At 38.5% G+C, this 21172-nt stretch overlaps 1 protein-coding gene across 5 annotated transcripts in view; it reads right to left on the reverse strand.

The window, feature by feature from the left end:
* Positions 1-20772, reverse strand: part of LOC109113276 (AT-rich interactive domain-containing protein 1B-like) — an 849861-nt gene extending 829089 nt beyond the window's left edge. For 2 of the 5 annotated variants that reach the window (XM_042746442.1, XM_042746441.1), the window contains exons 1-2: positions 19518-20771; positions 15392-15580 (exon numbers count right to left, since the gene is read on the reverse strand). In XM_042746442.1, the coding sequence (XP_042602376.1) occupies positions 15392-15580; positions 19518-20525 (1197 nt within the window). In that variant the 5' untranslated portion in view covers positions 20526-20771. Of the gene's footprint in view, positions 1-15391; positions 15581-19517 lie in introns of all 5 variants that reach the window. The other 3 variants (XM_042746446.1, XM_042746444.1, XM_042746443.1) reach the window with 2 other exon arrangements.
* Between the last annotated feature and the right edge of the window lie 400 nt (positions 20773-21172).

Raw genomic sequence — 21172 nt, forward strand, 5'->3', positions numbered from 1 at the left:
GTTTGAGTCCCAGCTTGAGGTCCTCTCCCAGTCCTGCTCCCTTTTCTCTTTTCCTGTTGCATCCTGTCTCTCTTTCCACAGTCAAAGTCCAATAAACATATATACACACACACTAGGGCTGTGTATCGGCAAAAATCTGCCGATAACAAACAGTTGTGATATACTGCAATACTGTAAGCAATATATGTATATATATTAGGGCTGTGTATCGGCAAAAATCTGCCGATACGATACGTATCACAGTACAGGGGTTGCGATACGATTAGTTGTGATATACTGCAATACTGTAAGCAAGGTGATATGTCTTATATTAGGAATAGGATATAATTTAGAAAAGCTGTCATTAAGAACGCTTCAACATATGCAAACCTTAAAAATTTTTTTTTTACCAGAATACAGTAAAAGTGTGCTTCATGAAATACATCATATCAAAGTCTAGTTATGAACGTTAAGGATACAAGATTTGTAGCTGTTTCAGTCGTTTAAAACACATCCTCAATTATCTAATTATGTGCGGCTTGAACATGGTGTCCGTCAAAAATAGACTAGGCACCCATCTTTAGCTAGGGTGACCATATTTTAGTTTTCCAAAAAGAGGACAGTGGGTGCGGACGGGTGGGGGGCTGGGGTGTGGTTGTTTGGTGGTTAAAGTAATGCCGAAAGTGCCCAAAGTAGCGCAATCTCAAATACCAAAACTCAAAATATGTAATTCCCATACCTAATATACATATTTTACAGTCACTGTTATGCATATTTATCATAAACAGAGCTAAAAAGCTTCCAACCAGTGGCCGTCCTTCACAAAACTTAATATCTATTTTATCATAGGTAGAATGCTTGTTTCAATACAAGCATTTCATTCAAATGTAATTCATGCAACATTTCAAACCTTTAACCCATGGGGGAAAATCAAGGCATGGCAACAGTTTAAAAGTAGCCCAATAACACTGAGTAGAAAAAAAAAAAAAAAAAAAAACACGGACTTGACAACTCTGCATCCAATACAAGCTGCAGGAGGTAGATTTGACTGATCACGAGTTGAGAGGAGAGATGGATGACAGACCATGCTGGAGGATTTGCTGCTCAACAGATCCTGAGCTCAATGACAAATATATGATCTTCCTTTACACAGAGTGTGCGTGATTGCGAAATCGAAAGTGAAAGTGAACAGCAAGCACTCATTCAAAAGAGATTAACTATCGTTGGATCATCAGGATGAAATGAGAGGTAGAGTTGAGTGAAATCAGCATAGCAGTGATGTGAAAAGCCATGTTTCTGAATGACAGAACCTAGTGATGCCATGTAGACAAAGAAGAGAAGTGGTCCAAGAACTGAGCCCTGAGGCACCCCAGGACTTAGATGTTGCAACTTGGACACCTCATCTCTCCAAGATTCCTTGAAGGACCTATCTGAGAGGTAAGACTCAAACCACTGGAGTGCGGTTCCTGAGATGCCCTTTGCCAGTAGGGCTGACTGGAGAATCTGGTGGTTAACCATGTCAAAAGCAGCATACAGATCCAGCAAGATCCACTCTTGCCAGTCTTAGGGCTTCAACAACTGACAGCGATGCCGTTTCGGTTGAATGTAAACTTCTAAAACCAGACTAGTTGTTGTCGAGGAGGTTGTTCTGTATGAGAAATACATATACATATATGAACACCATATATATATATATATATATATATACATATATAAATATATATATATATATATACATAAAAATATAAACACAATAACCTCAAAAATTATTATAACATTAAACAAAAAAAATAATTAGACAAAACTACAGAATGTCACATTTTATTATTGGGTGATTCAACACAAAGATGTTTTACCAGCTAAGAAGATCAGCACTTTTAGAGTTTCATCTCCCTATCTGATGTGAGTATATTGGAACAGTTGCCTGATGGGTTTTTCTAAGTGTTCAGCTGTGTCCTGTTGCATTAATTCTTCAGATATTAAAAGCAGGGAATGTGTCTTATAAGTTATATCCATTGCTTCTGCATTCTAAGTCACACAAACCAGGATGAAGATGAGAAAGCCGACTCTGAAAGAAAAGCAAGCAATTTGGATGCTAAAAGAAAAGAAGAAGTCAATTAGAACTAAAGGAAAAACAAAGGGCATGGAGAAATCAAGAGTTTGCAAACTACTGGCGACATCAGCAACCAACGACAACCTGATCGGCTGAGAAAAACAACAGTAGTTGATCACAGACAAACCATAAAAGCTGTGAAAATGAACCCTAAAACACATGTCTGTAAAATCACCAACAACCTCAAGAAAGCTGGGCTGATGCTCTGTCAATCTACAGTCCACAGGAGAATTTGACACAGAATTACAGAAGCTACACAGCAAGACGCAAACCTCTGATCAGCACCAAAAATAGAAAGGCAAGATTCATCACAAATGTGAGCCAGTAGAGTTGATGGACCGATGAGACAAAGATTAACCTTTATCTAAGTGACTGGAAAGCAAAAGTGTGGAGAAAAAAGGGAACTGCAAATGATCCTAAGCATACAACCTCATCGTTAAAGCTTGGTAGAGGTGGTGTCATGGTATGGGCATGCATGGCTGTCTCTAGAACAGCACCTCTTAATTTTAATGATGACTTAATGTATGATGGCAGTAGCAGAATGAATTTGGAAGGGTACAAAATCATCTTGGCCACCAATATTCAAGAAAATGCCACCAAACTCATTAGAAAGCACTTCATACTGCATCAGGACAATGACCCAAAACATCCTGCCAGTTCAGTCAAGGACTTTATCAGGGCAAAGAAATGTAAAGTCTTAGATTGCCCAAATCAATCTCCAGATTTAAATCCGATTTAACATTAATTTCACCAGCTGAAGAGGAGACTAAAGACAGAAACTCCTCAAAACAAGCAACAGTTGGAATTGGCTGTACATTTTAAAGCATAAAAAGCATTTCAAAGCATAAGACCAAGAGTCCGGTGATGTCTATGGGTTGCAGACTCAATGCTCTGATTGCATGAAAGGGATCTGCACCTAAATATTAGCTTTTAATCTTTTACATCTGCCTGTTTCAATACTTATGCGCACATCAAATAGTGGGATGAACTCTAAAAGTGCTGTCCTTTGTATTTGGTAAAACATGTATGTGTTGAAAGACCTAATAATAAAATGTGACATTCTGTAGTTTTGTCACATAATCATCTTTTAATCATATTTACAAATGTCTTGACTCCACAGCAGAGAAAGCAATTTTGTCATTACTGTTCCAATACTTATGGAGGGCACTGTATATATATATATATATATATATATATATATATATATATTTTAATATCATGTTGAAATGTGAAATATATTTTGAGAACAGTTGAGCATAATATTTTTGTGGAAACTGAGATGCACTGTCATTCAAACGTTTGTGGTAAGATTTTTTAAATAAATGATCAAAAGTAGTAGTAAGAACATTCATAACACTACAAATGATTTCTATTTCAAATAAAGGCTCTTATTTTTATTTTATTTTTTTAATTCAAATAATCCTGAAAAAAAAACTGTATCATGGTTTTGACACAACCATTCTCAACATATAACAAACGGTTATTTTTTTATTAGCTTTTTACTTGTAATAATATTTCACAATATTACTGTTTTTTTTCTGTATCATTTAAATAGGATAATAGGAAATGTTCTCATCAAATCAGAATATCAGCATATTAAAATTATTTATGAAGGATCATGTGTGACACTGCCATCACAGATATATATACACACACACACTATTGATAGATTGAGATTTATCCAGTAATTTATTTGTGTTTTAATTTGTTTCTAGGAAAATTATCTAAACAAGACTAAGATACTAAGAAAAAAATGTGCAGTGTAGGCCTAACTAATACACGGTAAATATTCTGACCCCTTCCTTCCGGATTTGAAACCATCTGTAGAGCATTTGGGGGGAATGTAAAAGGATAACTGCTGTGCATTTCCAGTCTTTCCATCACTGAAATAACAAAAAGGGATTTAAGAGGACAGCGCACAATTGCTTCAAAATCCCACAAAGAGATTGTGTCCAATCACAAACGGCACATTTAATCTTTTTCTCTGCCATGTATTGTGCTTGTCAGAAGCATGGACAGCAGGGCAGGTGAGAGGCGGTCAGATGGTCAGCGGCAGTTCCTCGGGGGGGTTGATGGCTTCTGCTGATTGTGTTGTGATAGGGCCTGTCCTCTTTCAGAACCTTCAAAACACCAGACAGGACCTGCGGCCCCCTGCCACGTACCTGATCCGCAACCACCTGAGCTCACACACGCTCATTAAACACACCTAATGCCATCAAAGAGCAAACACAGAGGTAAAATGCAGGAGTAAATTTGTTTGATGCCATAAGTGGAGAAGAAATTCACATTTAAAGGTGCATTCAGTAGTTAATGTGCTAATTTAAAAAGTTTTATGCTTTAAGAAATAGTGCTTTTGGTGTACACTCACATGAGATTGATACAGTACCTCTAACAGTCGATAAAAAGTGTTTTAATTATGTATGGTGTAGTTAACCCCCTTAATGCATTTGGCCTTGCTGAAATGACATGACATTGGAAAGATCGTCATTAGCTCTCATCTATTGTCACCTCTGTAGATACACTAGTGGCGTAGTGTTGTTTGGTGATGCAAAGAATGAAAATTAGACAATGGACTATGTAGACTTTTTATTGTTCTTCATCAGCAGAAACAACAGGAGAATCAGTAGCTGTATGGCCGAAGAAGAAGAAAAGGCCTGAATACAGAAAAAGACAAAAAAAAAAAAAAACTAGCTTAAATGCTGGTATGACATACACAAGGCAGAAAAAAAAGATAATGGAGAAAACACTTAGTAGCGATACCCAAGTGGCTACTGTTTTGATAGGTAAGGGAATAAATTACTGAGTTGAGCACTAATCTAAAACTGTGTAATATCAGTGTAATTTACATAAAAATCAGGGGTGTACAGTGTTTAACAACTCTGTGGTATCCGTACTAGCAGTGATGCTAATGCTAACAATAGAATTACTGAATGCACCTTTTAAAAAACAGTAAGTGATTTGGCTCAAACACATTATTTGTTATGCTGGTTGAAAGTCTTTCCACATCCCGATGATATAAATTTCCGCCGATGCGCGTTCATGTGTTTTGAAGGAGGCATGGCTCGTGGGACCATAACATTTTCGTCCAATCATATCACTCTATCTGAGGGCTATAGGCTGTGACCTGCCTGTCAACGTATGTATTTGCATACCTCTGTGCAACATGTTTACTCAGACATGGTATGTCATCAGCGCACTCCATTACATTATTCGGACTAAGCGAGAATGGAAGGCATTTTTATTGTAATATTGTGTGCTTTGTACTGTAAAATTTTCTCACCAGTGAATGAGGCATGAGGTAATCTAACAGCACTGCATTCAACCCTCCACCAACTCTGTTTCTTAAATTTCCGCCGATGCGCATTCATTTGCATTGAAGGAGGAAACGTATTCTATAGAGGGAAGGAGGAAGGACAGGGATTTGCAGGGAGGGTGGAAGCTTATGCTTTCAGAGCTAGCTTGCAATTGCTAGCCTCTCTGAAATAGCCTACCTTACCTTTAAGATAGTAAATACACCATACCTGCAAACTCTTGACTCATCAGTTGAAATAATTTTAACTACGAATGTTTATGCAGCAACATTCTACTGTCCATAGTTACATACTAAAATGGCTGTTAAAGGGGTCATTTGATGTGATTTCAAGTTTTCCTTTCTCTTTGGAGTGTTACAAGCTCTTGGTGCATAAAGAAGATCTGTAAAGTTGCAAAGACTAAAGTAACAAAAAAAAAAACATATCCTTTATAAAAGTTAAGACTCGTCCACGCACTCCTGAAATGCCTCGTTTAAACAAGCCCCCACATGTCTACGTCACGATGTGGGAAGATTTGCATAACGCCGCCCAAATGTTCACACAAAGAAAGACGACGTAACCTTTGATTCTTGCTGTTGCCACCGCCGCCATGTCGTGGAGACGCTGTTTCATTGTGAAAGCGAAAATTGTTTGGCCTTCCAAAAGAGGACCCAACTAGAAATCAGTGGTTAAGTTGTATTTACAACACTGTTCCAGAACAGTTCAACCCAAATATTCAGATGTGTGCAGCACATTTTATGGAGGACTGTTTCCTGATCCTGGGAGAGAAGACTACAATGCCGGCTGTTCTGACTCACAGTACTCATGAGTATGTTTACATATGTAAAGGATTTGCCACTGATGATTCAAACGTGAGTTTTGAGCAGTGTGGAGCAGCGGTTCTCAATTACAGTCCTCGCACTCCCCTGCTCTGCACATTTTGTATGTTTCTCTTATAGCTTCAGATGTTTGTTCTATTCGAACACAAGTGCCCTGGGAAGTGGACATCACAGGATATACAGCCATGATTCCAGTTAGAAGCGAACGTTTATGTTCCATTCAAAGTGCACTGAAGTGTGCGAGACGTGAATTTAAATTGTATTTATTTACAGAGGTATATGATATAGCACAAATCCGTGAATAAATATTCCGAAGTGAAGTAAACTTCAACAGATTTCCCAAAGAGTGACATGCAAAATATTCAGACCTGGGGGGTGCAAGGACTGGAATTGAGAACTGCTGGTGTAGAGTAGTGCTTGTTGTTTGTCGTTTCTCCGATCAAAATGCAGACATGTTTTTATGTTTACGCAGCACGGCGCGATGCAACGCGCATCGTTAAAAGTCATTATAATCAGTAATTATGTCCCCACTGGATGCAGCAAATGCCTTGCCTGTAAACAGCATCACAGTTATTGTCTTGTCACGCCAGTGTTTTGACCGGGACATGCATCACAGTATGGCAAGGGGCGTAACATTTCCATAACACGCTTGAGATATTCGGCCAATTACCACGATGATAGCTGGCCAATCAGAGCACACCTTGCTTTTCAGAATGACGAGCTTTGTAAAAAACGATGCGTTTCAGAAAGACGGGGCATAGAGGAGAAACAATAATGTACAGTATGTGGAAAATAATGTGTTTTTTAACCTTAAACTGCATAAACACATTTCATTACACCAAATACACAAAATAATGTTCTTTTTAGCAACATCATATGACCCCTTTAAAACAGTACAGTTAATAGTACAAATAGTACAGTTTTTGACAAAAGTTTAAAAAACATTGCTAAAACTCAACTTTCAGCCTAATAAATGATGTATGTATATGTAGCAAATTAGCTCAAAAAGTAAAGGTATATAAATAATTAATTATGATTAATTACAATTATTTATATGAACTGCCAGTAGTAACTGTAGCAGAATTAAATTGTCATCAACTAATCTGTTCGTCCAGCGAACATTCAGTGTAAGTTCATATGAACTCTAAGAAAGGATATTTTCGTGGCCACAGAATTAATGCATCAGAGCATGTAGCTGGATCAGAATCGCAAAGGGACATTATTCACAAGCAGTGACAGAATCAGAAATTCATGTAATTCATACACAAAAGTTTTATTTAACTAAACGCTAACACATAATTAGTCGAAAAAAACAAACAAATAAACATACACTCACGTGTACATAAAAAGGGGAGCTAAAGTGGATGACTGAAGCCATTAGAGAAACCGGAGAATGCGGTTATGGAAAATGAGTCAGAAGCCCCCGTGCTTAAAACCATCAGTGCCGTTTTACAGTGGGGTCTACAGCTTATACTAAACCTCTGTTTCGTTTAGTTAAATGTATGATACTTGCATTGCCTTGGTCGTTGAACAAGTGTCCAGATGCAGTCTCAGATGAAAGTTTTGATGGTTTGAAGGTTTGGTGGTGTTGGAGTTCTTCATGTTCTTCCGGGTTTCAAGGGTGATAAACTCAAAACAATGTTATTCTGGCTCGGTGGTGATTGGGAGAGTTTTCTCCCAGATGAAGGTGATGAGAGAAGAGCACAGAGCTCGAGAGACGACAGCTGGAATCTGAGGATTTTTGGAAAATCATGAAAACATGAGGCCAGAGCCTGGCACAAAACTTTGGGGTCCAGAAAAAAAAATTCTAGCTCAGCATCCTCATTTTCTCAGAATCTAAAAGAACTTTAGACAGAGCTGTGTTGAGGCCTCTGGGACTTAGCAACCAGAAGATGGGAAGGTGATAAGAGACGAGTGAAGAGACTAAAAAACTGAGAAGGGTCACTGAAGTGAGTCCTTTTAAGTTCTGTGGAGGTCACACCTCTCGGGGGTCAAAGAGGCAATAGTGACTTGCACTTCTGGAGGGAAAGTTTACCACTCTTTGTCTCCGAACATGGTCATTTGCATATGTAACTGGATTGGATGTTGATGCAAAGACTACTAAAGATTCGGAGAACACTAATATGTTGCATAGGTATAAACATATAATAAACACTCTCAATTAGATCATCCAAAGACGAAATACATAGAGACCAAACATGGTGCAGGTGAGTTTACATTAATCTATCATAAGCATGCATAAAACAGTATATACACAATACCATATACAAGGAGGTAGTAATCATACCCAAAGACCTGGGTATATGCATGATAGGAAAGTCAGAGAAAAAATTGTCTATGAATTAATGAAAGACGTAATTTGCTATAGCAGTATGTGTCTGTTTTAGAGAGAACTGAGTAGGGAGGAAGATTCTCTCTACATACTTTTAGGTTGTAAAGTTGATCTGATCTTGCTGAGGTGTCCTGGCCTGGAGATCGTTCACAGACATACAGGCACCGAGTCTGGTGTTGGGTGAGGGGTCTGTGATTGTTTGTTAATCTAATAAATAACTGATTTGTTAAATCTAATGAACAATTGTGTCTGATTGGTCCAGATGCTACATACAGTATATTATAGGCTATAACTGGTCTGAACAAAAATGGCAGATGGCTGAACATAAATGCTAACTCACTTCCTGACGAAAGTGAAAAACGCAGAATGAAGTTCTTCGGATTTCAATGCCAGAATGGAGAATTTTGTTGATAAATTAATTCTTTATAAGTATATTTAACATTGTGTTTTTTTCCTCTGCCTAAAAATGTTGCTTTCCCCTGGGTTTTAAGCTTTGTCTTCTTCTATTTTTTTTTAATGTTATGTGACCAAAACAGAGGTAGCCAGAAGATCAATAGAAATAACACAGCAGGATTCCCTTGGTATCAGACCAGATGAAACATCCAATTTCAGGTAGGGCTGTAAAAATCCTCTGGTCATCTAAGGTCTCCTGGTAAATATAAGTCATTATAGGGTCACTCTCGACTGAGATTGGCAACAACTAACAGCTGCAGAAATACACCGCACAGCCCTTCAGGTTAGAGATTACCCCAAAACTCTCTCCTGTAATGATCTCATTATGTGCTGGCCGCATTCAGTGATGTCTTTCTTGATTAGTGCCTCTCCTACATTCCACCGTGCCAGGAGGAGATTGCTGATTCTGATCTTCCTTTCTAAAAAGGTCACGTTCGTACCCTGGGGCAATCACAGGAGGAAACTGCACACGACTGCTGTCCTGCTGATCTCGTGTCAGTATAGCTGACCAAAGATCAGTGTAATGGATCTGGAGGTAATGAAAAGTAAGTTGCTGATGGCTGAAATAGCAGTTTGTGTTTCTAAGGTCCAAAACACACTTAAGTTTGTGAACCCAAACGCTTCCAGCCACGCAGACTCGATTTCGATTTCACGTGTCACTGTTTTCTAAAATGTGTCAGAACAAGGAGGTCTACAACAACTGGAGAAGTCTGTCTTTTAGCAATCCCATTTATCTCACTGGTAGTTCCTCAGCTAGCACAGTAGTTAAACTGCTAACATTTTAACAACTAGCTACGTAAATCATAGCACAATTTTTCATTTAAATAATACTGATTAGCAAAAATCTGTGACCAATTTTTGTGAAATCTGCATTTAAAAATCTCCTGACCTCAAAAAAACTGATTCCAGATTGTGTGGATTCTAAAGAAATGACTAGATTTCACCTGCAAAGATTCACACACACAAACAAAGGTAAATTCATTCAAATGGTTTGCAAGTCATTTCAACCAAATTATTAAAACAATCACCTCTAAAGAGCCATTTGTACATAAAATGGACTATGCTGGTTGTGCTATAAATTTATGAATGCAGCCTGTGTAGACTACACAATAAAAAATGTGTTGCTTTGATTTAATTTGAGGTTTCTAGTCTTTTTATCTCAGTACATTTGTATCTGACTGCAACCTTAAAGATGAATTCTTTTGGCATGTCATTATAGATTCATCAGCTGGCCAATCGTTCACACCTGCGTTTACATGAAGTATGTTTCTAGCCTGAGTCTTCATATTTTGTCGAAGATACACAGAAGCGACACTCAGTCCAATATGCTATGTTAATATGAAGGAATTTTCCATATTGACTTTTCACCATATAATACTTGTATTTTGAATCAACGTATAGCTTTGTATTGTGTTTTAGGGTTGAAGGAAAATGTACTGGTAATTTTCTGCCGGGACATTATCCAATAACAGTGTAGGTTAGATTAAAGACAATATTGAAACTGCACATGCATTGAATTTAACCTAGGCAATGTGGTAAAAAGTGAAACATGTTTGGTTACAGTACTACTGGCTTAATTTTCTTTTGTCCCACCCATGCAGGCCTTGGTTTCATCAGGAGAACAGTTATTTCAGAGGCAGTGGCACTGAACTTAACACAGTCCAGCTTTCGAGTCTAAATTTAGTACGGCAGTCTGTACCCAGAATAGGACAGCCCAGCCCAACCAGACTGCCTGCCAAGCTCTTCTGACAGACATGCGGCGCATTAGACTGTCAACATCTCTGGTGCACTGGGAGTACTGTCGCTCCACGCTGACAGGCACAACAGAGTCGTTCCTTCTGCACTACACTCTGTGTTCCCCCTCGGGCTGTCACTGTTCAGACCACCGGCATGTGGGACACTTCAGTTTCTTGTGGACTCAACAGTATGAAGAGCACCGCTGCTATCTCTGTTTGAGAGCTATGAGTCAGTGTTGCTAATTCTGATAGTCTAGATGTGCTTAGAAGGTAGATATCGTAGCAGGCTAGTCCCCCATGTGGCAGCCAGCTGGGGTGGGTAAAAACATTCTGCCATGGTAAAAAGTGAGCACTTCCATCAGACAAGTAACATAACTAGGCCCACACACATTTTTTTAGTGCCGAATATATGAGGAAAATGTGTGGAATTCTGCAAAATAGATTTAAAAGTGTGGAGATGTGTTAAATGGAGCTGTGAACATAACACTTTTTGGTATCTGAAGGCAAATTCAGATTTCTTTAAAGCCCCCATATCAAAATTTAGGGCTGGGCGATAATTCGATAACGGTAATTATCGCGATATGATTTTCCTCAATAAAACGATATGAAGATTTCGATAATTGTTCGATATAATGTTTATGCGACAAAAGCGTAATGAAAAAGAACGATTCATTTACATCGCGCCACACGGACCGTTTATCTGCTCTAATTAAAGTTTAAATGGCCGGAGCAAGCTCACTAGAGCAGATGCATTTTCTTCAGTCACGCGAGCATTAAGCAGCGCTGTGAGATCCAGTGTGAAGCGCTTGAATTCAGCGATGAACACAAATGACTCTGTGATTTAAACTAGTTTAAAGCCAATCATGAGAAACACTAGCAGCTTTTCCACTGTCGGGCCAGTGCGAGCCAGTGCTTTAAATGGGCCTTTGTTCATAACCACTCCTCTAGCCCCAGCTGGCCCGCTTTGGCCCAAGGTTTTCGTCGGGACAAAAAACCCGGGTCGTTGGCCCCGAGGAAGCACCGACGAGGCACGATCAAGCTCCAGAAGCGACAGTGGAAACACGACTGGCCCTGGATTTACTGTAGTAACACTCACTGCAACATGGTATTATGGCAGAAATTTGGGATATTCACACTGAATTTTATTAAAGTAGTAATGGTATATAATTGTAGTATTTGTGATTAAGCTATAGCATGTGTGCATTTTTACTGATTGGTTTCAGACTACTGTTTTTCATACAAATAGGCTACCTAAAAACCATATGGTAATATTATTTATTTACAAAAATATTCCACCTAACTCAAACTACTATCAAATGTGCATTTCTAAGAGACAAAAAGTGATATTATTATTATTAATATTATCAGGCAACCCAAACCTGTTTCTTGATTTGAAACAATATCAGTCATTAGAACATGCAGAAACTAAGAAATTAATTTTTCTATTTAGATATTTATTTTGCTAAGGAGAATAAATGGTCTGGTTTCTACAACTTTCACTTTGGAGCAAAAATCTGGCTTTAAACTTGAAAGAAATAAAGATCTGACATTTATAGTGATACTTATCGATATTGACTGATATAAAAAAAAAATAACTGTGACAATTTTTTTTTTTCAGAAGTATCTTTCCTATTCATTTTTCCCATAGGAGTTTTTGGAAGTCTTTGTTAAAGAGTTATAAGCCAACCCACCAACCACATGGTTAATCACAACATCACCAACTTTGATTTGAAGCAAAAAAGTTTAAAATCAGTATAAGGCTGTGTATTTAATGGCTTTAATGCAGGAAATAAAAACAATCCCATGAAACACTACAAATGATAATTTAATTAACTAGGGATGCACCGGTTGACCGGCCATAAATCGGAACCGGCCGGTTTTTGCTTAAAATACGCGATCGGCAATCGGACGGTTTTTGGTCTTTTTTCGCCGGTTTTTCCGGAAGTGCGCCCGCGTACACAGACTACAACGTATAATCATTCGCAATCATGTCATTTGTGTTCTAAATAGGATTTTTTTTTTGAAAAGCCAGAAGTAAACGTCAGTTCTGTATAGGATGATTATTTTTATTTTACCTTCAAATTACATCGACTTAATTTGATTTAAAAATCACCTGCTGTATCACACGGGAAAAAAGTTTTATTCATCCAATTAAACTATTTTAGGGTAATGATTCACATCTATATTTTTTAACTTGAGACAATTGGCTCAAGTAAAAAAAAAAGATGTAAAACAACACCATATTTCTTTTTTTAATTTAATTGGATGAATGAAACACTTTGCATCTTTGTTTTATTTGCACCAACATTATTTGAATTTAACATATTGGAATAATTTATTTATATAGCATACTTTTATTTAGTCTCACTGGCAAAGACCTTTTTTTATTTAAAACCAAATTTAAAAACTAAAACAAATACGGAATGCTGATTAAGAAACATCTTATTGAATGTGTGTTGATTGTGGATTTTAGAACTATGCAGTTGTTGCCTTTAATTTCACATGTACAGTTACAGTTACAGTTACTCTTTTCAATTAAGGCCAGTTCTATGTAGTTTCAACCCAATTCAGAAACAAAAGCTTTGTATTAAATGTAGGCTACTTACTGAGCAGTTACTGCCGTTAATTTCAGATGGTTACGGTTTTCAATAGCCAAAAGCCAGTTTGGCCTATTAAATACAAAATAAACATCTTGTTTATGCACACTTTCCTTTCTTGTAAAAAATAAAAAAGAAAAAAAAAATCGGAAATCGGTAACCGAATCGGCCAGTTTGCTTGAAAAAAATCGGTATCGGAATCGGCCATGAAAAATCATGATCGGTGCATCCCTAGAATTAACCTAAAAAAAGGACAAATAAATATAAAACTGTTCAAAGCATGTTTACTGTATAAACATATTTTACGTTTTGTACAAAATGTATAGACAAATATTTAAGCAGTTTGAGAGCAAAGGGAAGCTGACTATAAAGTCATTCACAGTTCTTCAAGGGAGTAGGCAGACATTAAGCAGTTAATTTGGTGTGATTTTCTTGTTTTGATTCTCTGATTGGGGGAAATTTGGATATTTGTGTCTTTAATATTTGTGTTATGTATGTAGTAACTATTTTATAAAGCAAGAAAACACTCTGCAATAATGAAATTTGACTACTATCAACAACTATCAATTAAAAATTTGCAGCTCACAGTAGGTCTGTCTTTAAACATTTGTTGTAGTTTAAAAATCTCTTCCCTATGGATAAAATTAATGGAATTTCTTAGGGATGCACCAAATGTTGGCAGACCGAAATTGTTCGGCCGAAAATAGTAAAAAAGACTGAATAAACTGTACCGAACAATGACGTGACATGATCAAACAGAGGCACGCACTAATGCAGCAAACATGTCGGCAGTGTGGAAGCTTTTAAAATTGTCAGAGAAAGATGCAAAAATCATAACAAGCACCGACAGCAAGAGACTGCTTAGTGCTGCATCTTATGTCTCCAATGAGAAGAGGAAGAGGTGGTTGATGCTGGTTAACTGTATGATGATTGAAATCGAGAAATGGCCTTAAACAATTTAATAAAACTGCAGAACGTTATGTTTTCTAATACATGCAAACAGCATTACTCGTCAGTTGCTTAGTAATTTTTATGAATTTTTACAAAGCATGGATGTGACATTGTGATACGTGCAACAAACATCTTCCCAAGTGGGATCTAAAATATTTTCTAATGTTTTAAAATAATTCTCTTTATTTATTTATTTGTACAGCAAAAAATACATGCCTGAATCAAGAAAGGGGTCTCAAAAATTACTAATAAATATATATATATATATATATATATATATATATATATACACACACACACACTTATGTTTTTTTTACGAACTTATTAATCTTAAGTTAAGTTGTGCTAATGTCTGCTAGAATGTTAAAAATGTTCAGTGTTAATTTATGCAATGGTGAAAAAAACTGGCAAAAAAAAAAAAAATCGAAAAACCGTGTACAGTATTTGGCCTTCGGCCCAGTGTTTAATTTTGTTTGGCTTCGGCCAAGACATTTCATTTCGGTGCATCCCTAGAATTTCTACTTCTGGAACCTGGCTGTTGCTATCTATAAGAACATGCCTCCCACTAATATAAAAAAAAAATCATAGGTTAAAGAATGTGACGTAAATTAAAGTCGAAATGTGATGTAAATTAATATCACCCCTAACTTCCTGTTTCAATAGAAAATCACAGGACTGAAAACTGCGTCCATCAAGCAATTTTTATGGGGTCTTTAATAAACGAACATCCAAGGGGCACATTAGAAGTGTAGATGTATGTGAATTCTGTGAAATCTGTGGCACATTCAGTAGAATTTAGCACAAGCCTGGTTATAAGTGATTTATTGTGCATTTAAAAATGATAACAAAGACTCTTTCACATGATTCATTTTAACATTTCCCAATGCACTGAGCTCTACAGACTGAAGCGTTAAGCACATGACATTACGAGGGTGGTGCCTGGCTAAAAACCAAAATTTGGCTGCTTTCCTGCTATCAACCACGTAAAATTGCCTTTCCATGTTGGTATCTGCAAAGCTTTTCACATGGAAATCAAAGCTGCATGTGACACTTCCATTTGAAGGGGACTTTTTCTGCAACACTTAAAATTATTAGCTCTACCTGTTGATGAGGGTACTGCATCCCTCCCATGCCCACTTGGCCACGGCCCTGCATTCCCATTGGGTATCGGTGAGGAGTGGGTGATCCGTATGCCTGCCCTGGGTATGTTCCGCCCGACTGAGAGTAGGGACTGTTGCCCATCGCATACATCTGAGAACGCTTCATGGCCATAGGGTCCATGGGTGCCACCTGTTGAGAGGAGTATCAACATGTTAGCATAAAGAACAGCAATAGCGGTGATTTCCAATGTATGGCAGTCGGTGTATGAACACATTCATACGACTATTATGCCTGAGCAGACTGGAATACAAATAGCAATCATAAGGTTGAGCGGTTCAGTAAATGGAGAGATTCAGGGCAACGTGCCATCGACTGATATGGGGGGGGGGGGCAGGTTTTCAGTTTTTCTCTCAAGTGTCTCATCTTTGCCAGAAAGACTGAGAGCCATCCAAGCTAATCTTCTCATGTCACTGCCAAATTCAGGCCAATTGAAGCAGCACTTACAGAAAATGTGACCAATCCTAGAAAGCCACTAAAAACAAAAAAAATAAACATCATAAGCCACACCAGACATCCCAGATTTCTCTCCCTCCCCCACACACACACACACACACACACACACACATTTTCTCTGACTAGACAACTATATTGTTAAATGAGAGTTTAGAGCAAAAAGAGTTTGTCTACCATTAGCCCATGACAAAATAAATTGTAACATAACATTAATTTAACATTACATTACAACCCAATCAACAAACAAATTCATCAATCACGAGTCTACCTACTTTTATAAGCATAAACCATTTCCACCTATAATTTATTCCTAACACTCTTCGTTGATGCACTATGATCAAGTCCATTATTTAATCACCAATTAGGTATGCAAGGTCATGCTATGCTGTGAAAATAGTAACAGCTAAATGACTTTGTTGGCATTATGTGCAGCAGAGTGACTATATTCACAAAACAGAACAGCCCAAAGTGTTTTCTTTCTTCATAAAATGGTAACTACATACACAACACAAATATTAACAACACAAATATCCAACAGGACATTTTATTAAACAAATTCATGATTCCTAAAATATAGGTCTAGTCCCTGATATGTAAATTACCTAGGGAAGTGAGTGTGGCAGGGTTTCATTATTCATAATGCCTTACTTTATTAACGTTTCATTATTTTATTAATAACTAAACTTTGTAAGCAACTCAGAACTTCAGTTGAAGTTCTAGTCAACAAAGAAATTGGAACTTGGAAGATTTTTCTTACAACTAGCATAAATCGGATATTTAAACGTAAATAATAAACATTCAGGTTTTTTTAAGTAACAAAACATTGGCTTGCACCTTTTCTAAATTTAGCATTTTATTTATCATTTGTGTATATATCTGTGTATATAATTTAAATGCATTACCAATCAAATTTGTGTTTGTGGTCTGTAAGATTTTTTTTATTTTTTGTTTTTTATTTACCAAGGATGCACTGAATTGATCAAATATTAAAGTTAAATAATAAATTTTATTTTAAATTGTAATAGTATTTCACAGTATTACTGTTGTTACTGTATTTTTGATCACATAAATTCAGCCTTGGTGAGCATGAAAGACTCAAAAACATCCAAAAATCCCGCCATCCTCAAACTTTTACAAGGGAGTGAAACGTCTCGCATACACAACATATAATAAATTGGTGAATATCTGTCACTAATTACATTTTGCGTGGAGCCAGAGTGGCAGAGCAACGCACACTTGGAGGCCCGGGGAAAGTGGACCGCTTAAATGGGCTTCATGCTGAAGATAAGCCATTAACAACTCAAGTTATTCTTATAATAGCCTTTTTCTAAAAATGCAAATGAGCATAAATGTCAACATCATCTTCATGTGTCTAAAGAATTGAAATCTGTCACACTCAGCCTAACACGAACTCACTGATGTAATTCAACCCGTCTGCAATTTTATTCCAACCATTATTCCTGATCAAAGACACCACTAAATGTTTATTTATATGTGGGGCTCCATTTTTTTACATTTCCGGTGCAACATACATATAATTATTATTATAGTGTTATAATATTGTGCCATTTAACATGAATAGAAGGGGATTAAAACTATTTTATCCAGATTCCAGTCACTATAGCAAAAAAAAAAAAAACTATCTAATAAAAATCAAAAGGGGTGCAAGGGTAAGCATTGAAGAAGGTGGCTGCATTTCTTTAGTTTATGTGATGAGGACACCACAAGAGTGATGAGAGAGCCCCACTGCATTTTTTTTTCTCTCTCTCTCTATCTCTAAATTAACTATAGACAAACAGGCAAATATTTTAATGTTGTTAACAGACTTTGTTAATCATTAATCTGCTAAGGTACATCCAAAATGCTCTCAAGGCGTTGCACAAAATTTGTCAAGAATGAATGGAGGGTGTGAGGGCTATCAGGTGTCTTGGCATCTCTTCCAGTCATGTTTACTTGGCAGGCCTTGGGATTAGCCTGGGCAATCCAGCACTAATGTTCTTCATGTGCCACTATGAAAGCATGGCTTATCTGCATGTGTAAAGGTCAGGACTGCTCATCCATTCAGAGGAGGACCAGAGCCAAAGAGCATCTGATCGCACAGATGCAGAACTGGAGAACTGAAAGCAGGCAGCTTTTGCCTCTTGCTTATGATAAGCCATAAAGAAAAAAATTAACCACTGTGGTTTGTCTACAAATGCAGATTTAGAACTCAAAATAGACAAAACACATAACTGTGTGCATACTGGTTGTAAACAACAAACTAAAAAATTGTCAAAACATTGTTACACCAAACTGTTACACTATCAAGCATCTATTGTTTTACAAAGACAAAACCTACCGCATTTGGCTGGCTGAATATTAATATATGCTAAACTATTCCAATAGATTCATCAGCTTTCCCCCTGGACCTGCATAAAAACATATTAAGCAGCAAAGTCAATTGAACTTGAAAAACTCTGCCAGCTGGACTGTGAAATCCAAAGTTATATCTCAAAACCAAGTAGGCTGCCTATCTAGACAGCATTTTTCAACATTATAGTCTCATAACTTAGTGAGCTGCCAACCAAGATAGGATTTTTTTTGGCAATACATTCTTAAAACCCAGTGGGCTTCCCACCTAGAAAGCAATTTGGGGTCTTATGGTCTCAAAAGCTATGGCACAGACTACCTAGACAGCATTTGGGGTATCATAGTGACAAACCCTAGCGTGTCACCTACCTAGTCAACTGTTTGGGCTTTAATGGTCTCAAAACCTAGTGAGCTTCTTAGGTTTTTGAATACAGCTTTAGTCACCACCTCACCTTATAATTTCTTTATATTTTAATATGTTGTGTTTAAGACAGCCAGTACGAAAAATGTTTTAAAATACAGCTAGTGAATGTGAAAACATTAATTACTGCATAATGAAGCCAGACGGCCGCAATGGCGCTAACGCCAGCTAACAATGCTAATCAGTAGCGCTGTTGTCCTGAAACCACAGTCTAGCCATTCGTTTCAGAAAGACAGTGCTTACCGGTGACCAAACATTGAAAACGAAATCGAAATTTTATCTGGAAAATAGAATTAGAGCACAAAATCGCAATTGATCTCGGGAACGAAACGCACAAGCAGCGAATTGTATTTAGCAGCAGCGCAATGCTAGAATGTTCCACAATTTGAATGGCACCGAACTAACGAGCTCTTTATCGAAACCACGACCGATCATTTATTCAATAACACTGACTTTTTGGTAATAATGCTGTATTATTATACGGTCTATGAGAATATAAGCAGCCCAGCATGTCTTATCGCTGTATCGGGCATATCTTAAAGCAGAAATGAAAGTATCAGCGCAGGCTAAACTCTCATGCTAACACCGTTAGCACAGTCACCTTGGGCAGAACTTGACATGTTCTCCTGCCTGTCAATCCACACACACGCACAAACCCCGGAATAATCATAACTATAACAGGAGAAAACAAACTCAGCATTCTATTCCACCCTTTACACAGATAATTTGCATTGGATAAATATAAAAGCTGCACACTGGAAGCTAGTAATACGAGTAGCATCAGGCCACGGCTAGACCTGCATGCGAAACTTGACACACACGTACGCAAGCTAAAACGTTCACCTGAGCTCTGCCGTTCCCGTTATTCCCAGGACTCATGGCCGGGTGGCTTCTTTGTTGTGCTCCCCAGCCGTGGCTGGCGGCGGAGCTGTACGGGGAGCTCATGTCTTTGCCCAAACCCATCCCGGACTGCTGCTGCTGCTGCGGCGGGTTGCTGTAGTCTTGATAACCGCTGCCATATCCGCGCATCATCGGACTCGGAGATGTCAGGAGCTGGTTTAGGGTGGGTGTAGCTCCAGAAGGGTGCTGCTGGTTTTGTCCGGGGAACCTCTGAAAGCCCCCAACGTTGGCACCGGGAGCTGGGGTAACGTTAGTTGAGGCCATAGCAGCCTTGCCATGACTAGCAGCGGCAGTAGGCGAGTTGGTGCCTGGGCCCATCATGTTCCCCTGCCGCGACGGGCTCATCATACCGTATCCAGCGCCACCGTACCCCGGCCGGTAGTTGGGATAGTGGTTGTACGGATTATTATGATACCCTTCGTGGGAGTTTTGCACTTGATCCATGCTGCCCTGTGCTTGATGCATTAAAGCAGTCCTAGGGCTTTGTTGTCCGCCATGTTGATCAAAGCAAGGCCCTCCTCTTCCATTCCCGTAATAATGATTAAACTCAGAAACGGAGCTGTTCCCGCTTTGGGACGCGCCGCCGCCGGTGTTGTTGTTGTTATTATTGTTGCTCGTTGGTCCAAAGTGTGAGTGCTCGTACCTGCTGCCCATCCGATCCCCGCCGGTTTTGGACGAGCGCTCTTCCTCGTCGCTCGTGTTCAGCAAACGCGGATGGCGATCGACCTGCGTCTCCAGAGCGTTTTCTTTCCCTCCATGCTGCTGTCGATCTCCGCGCACGGGTGTCGGGTTGATGTTGTTGTTGTTGTTGTGCACGGCTCGCTGCTGTGGCTGCTGATGGAATGATGCTTGCGACTGTTGCTGTGGAGGTGTGCGATGATGAGGCGAAGGAGGGGGATCTCCGCTTCCAACATTTTTCACTTGATGATTCGCGACCAGACCCGTTTCCATACTCGAAGTCGCGGTTAAATGAGCAGAAAAGGCTGTGTGCGTTGATTCTCAGCGTCCGTGCTTTCGCAGAGACTATAGACGCATGCTGATGCCCATCTACATTATTCATTGAGGCAGCGCACAGCCCCACATCACACCGATTCCTCCTCACTCACACCATTAGATTTGGGATCGTGGATGGAGCCCTTGCCAGCGCCGTCCTGTCAGGGGATGACTGTGTGTTGCATGGGCACGATCTGTGAAAACAATTACTGAGGCGTTGAAACAGAAAAAAAAAATATATATATATATATATATATACTGAAATATACGTTTAACTGGTGGTGTTTGGGGATGAGCAGAGGCGTTAATATATTTTCACTTATTCAGAAGTTTATTTGCAATACCAAACATCCAATTCCCACAGAGGCAAATGTGACCGTGTATAAATGTGCATAAGACCCCTACCGGAGCCCCTTTGCTCCAGCATGGCATTATCAAGCATCTCCTCCAGCTCTCCACTGCTCTGCGCTGAGTCCGCTGGAAAACACGGACCGGCTGATTCGGAATCTTAGGATTTCTGTATTTACATTTGAATTCATTCCATTTTAAATAGCTAACCCTTGTATTATGTTCACTGATGTGTTTTGAAGTGCACACAAATAATT

Source organism: Cyprinus carpio, chromosome B20, assembly GCF_018340385.1.
Source record: "Cyprinus carpio isolate SPL01 chromosome B20, ASM1834038v1, whole genome shotgun sequence".
NCBI classification, from domain to species: domain Eukaryota; kingdom Metazoa; phylum Chordata; class Actinopteri; order Cypriniformes; family Cyprinidae; genus Cyprinus; species Cyprinus carpio.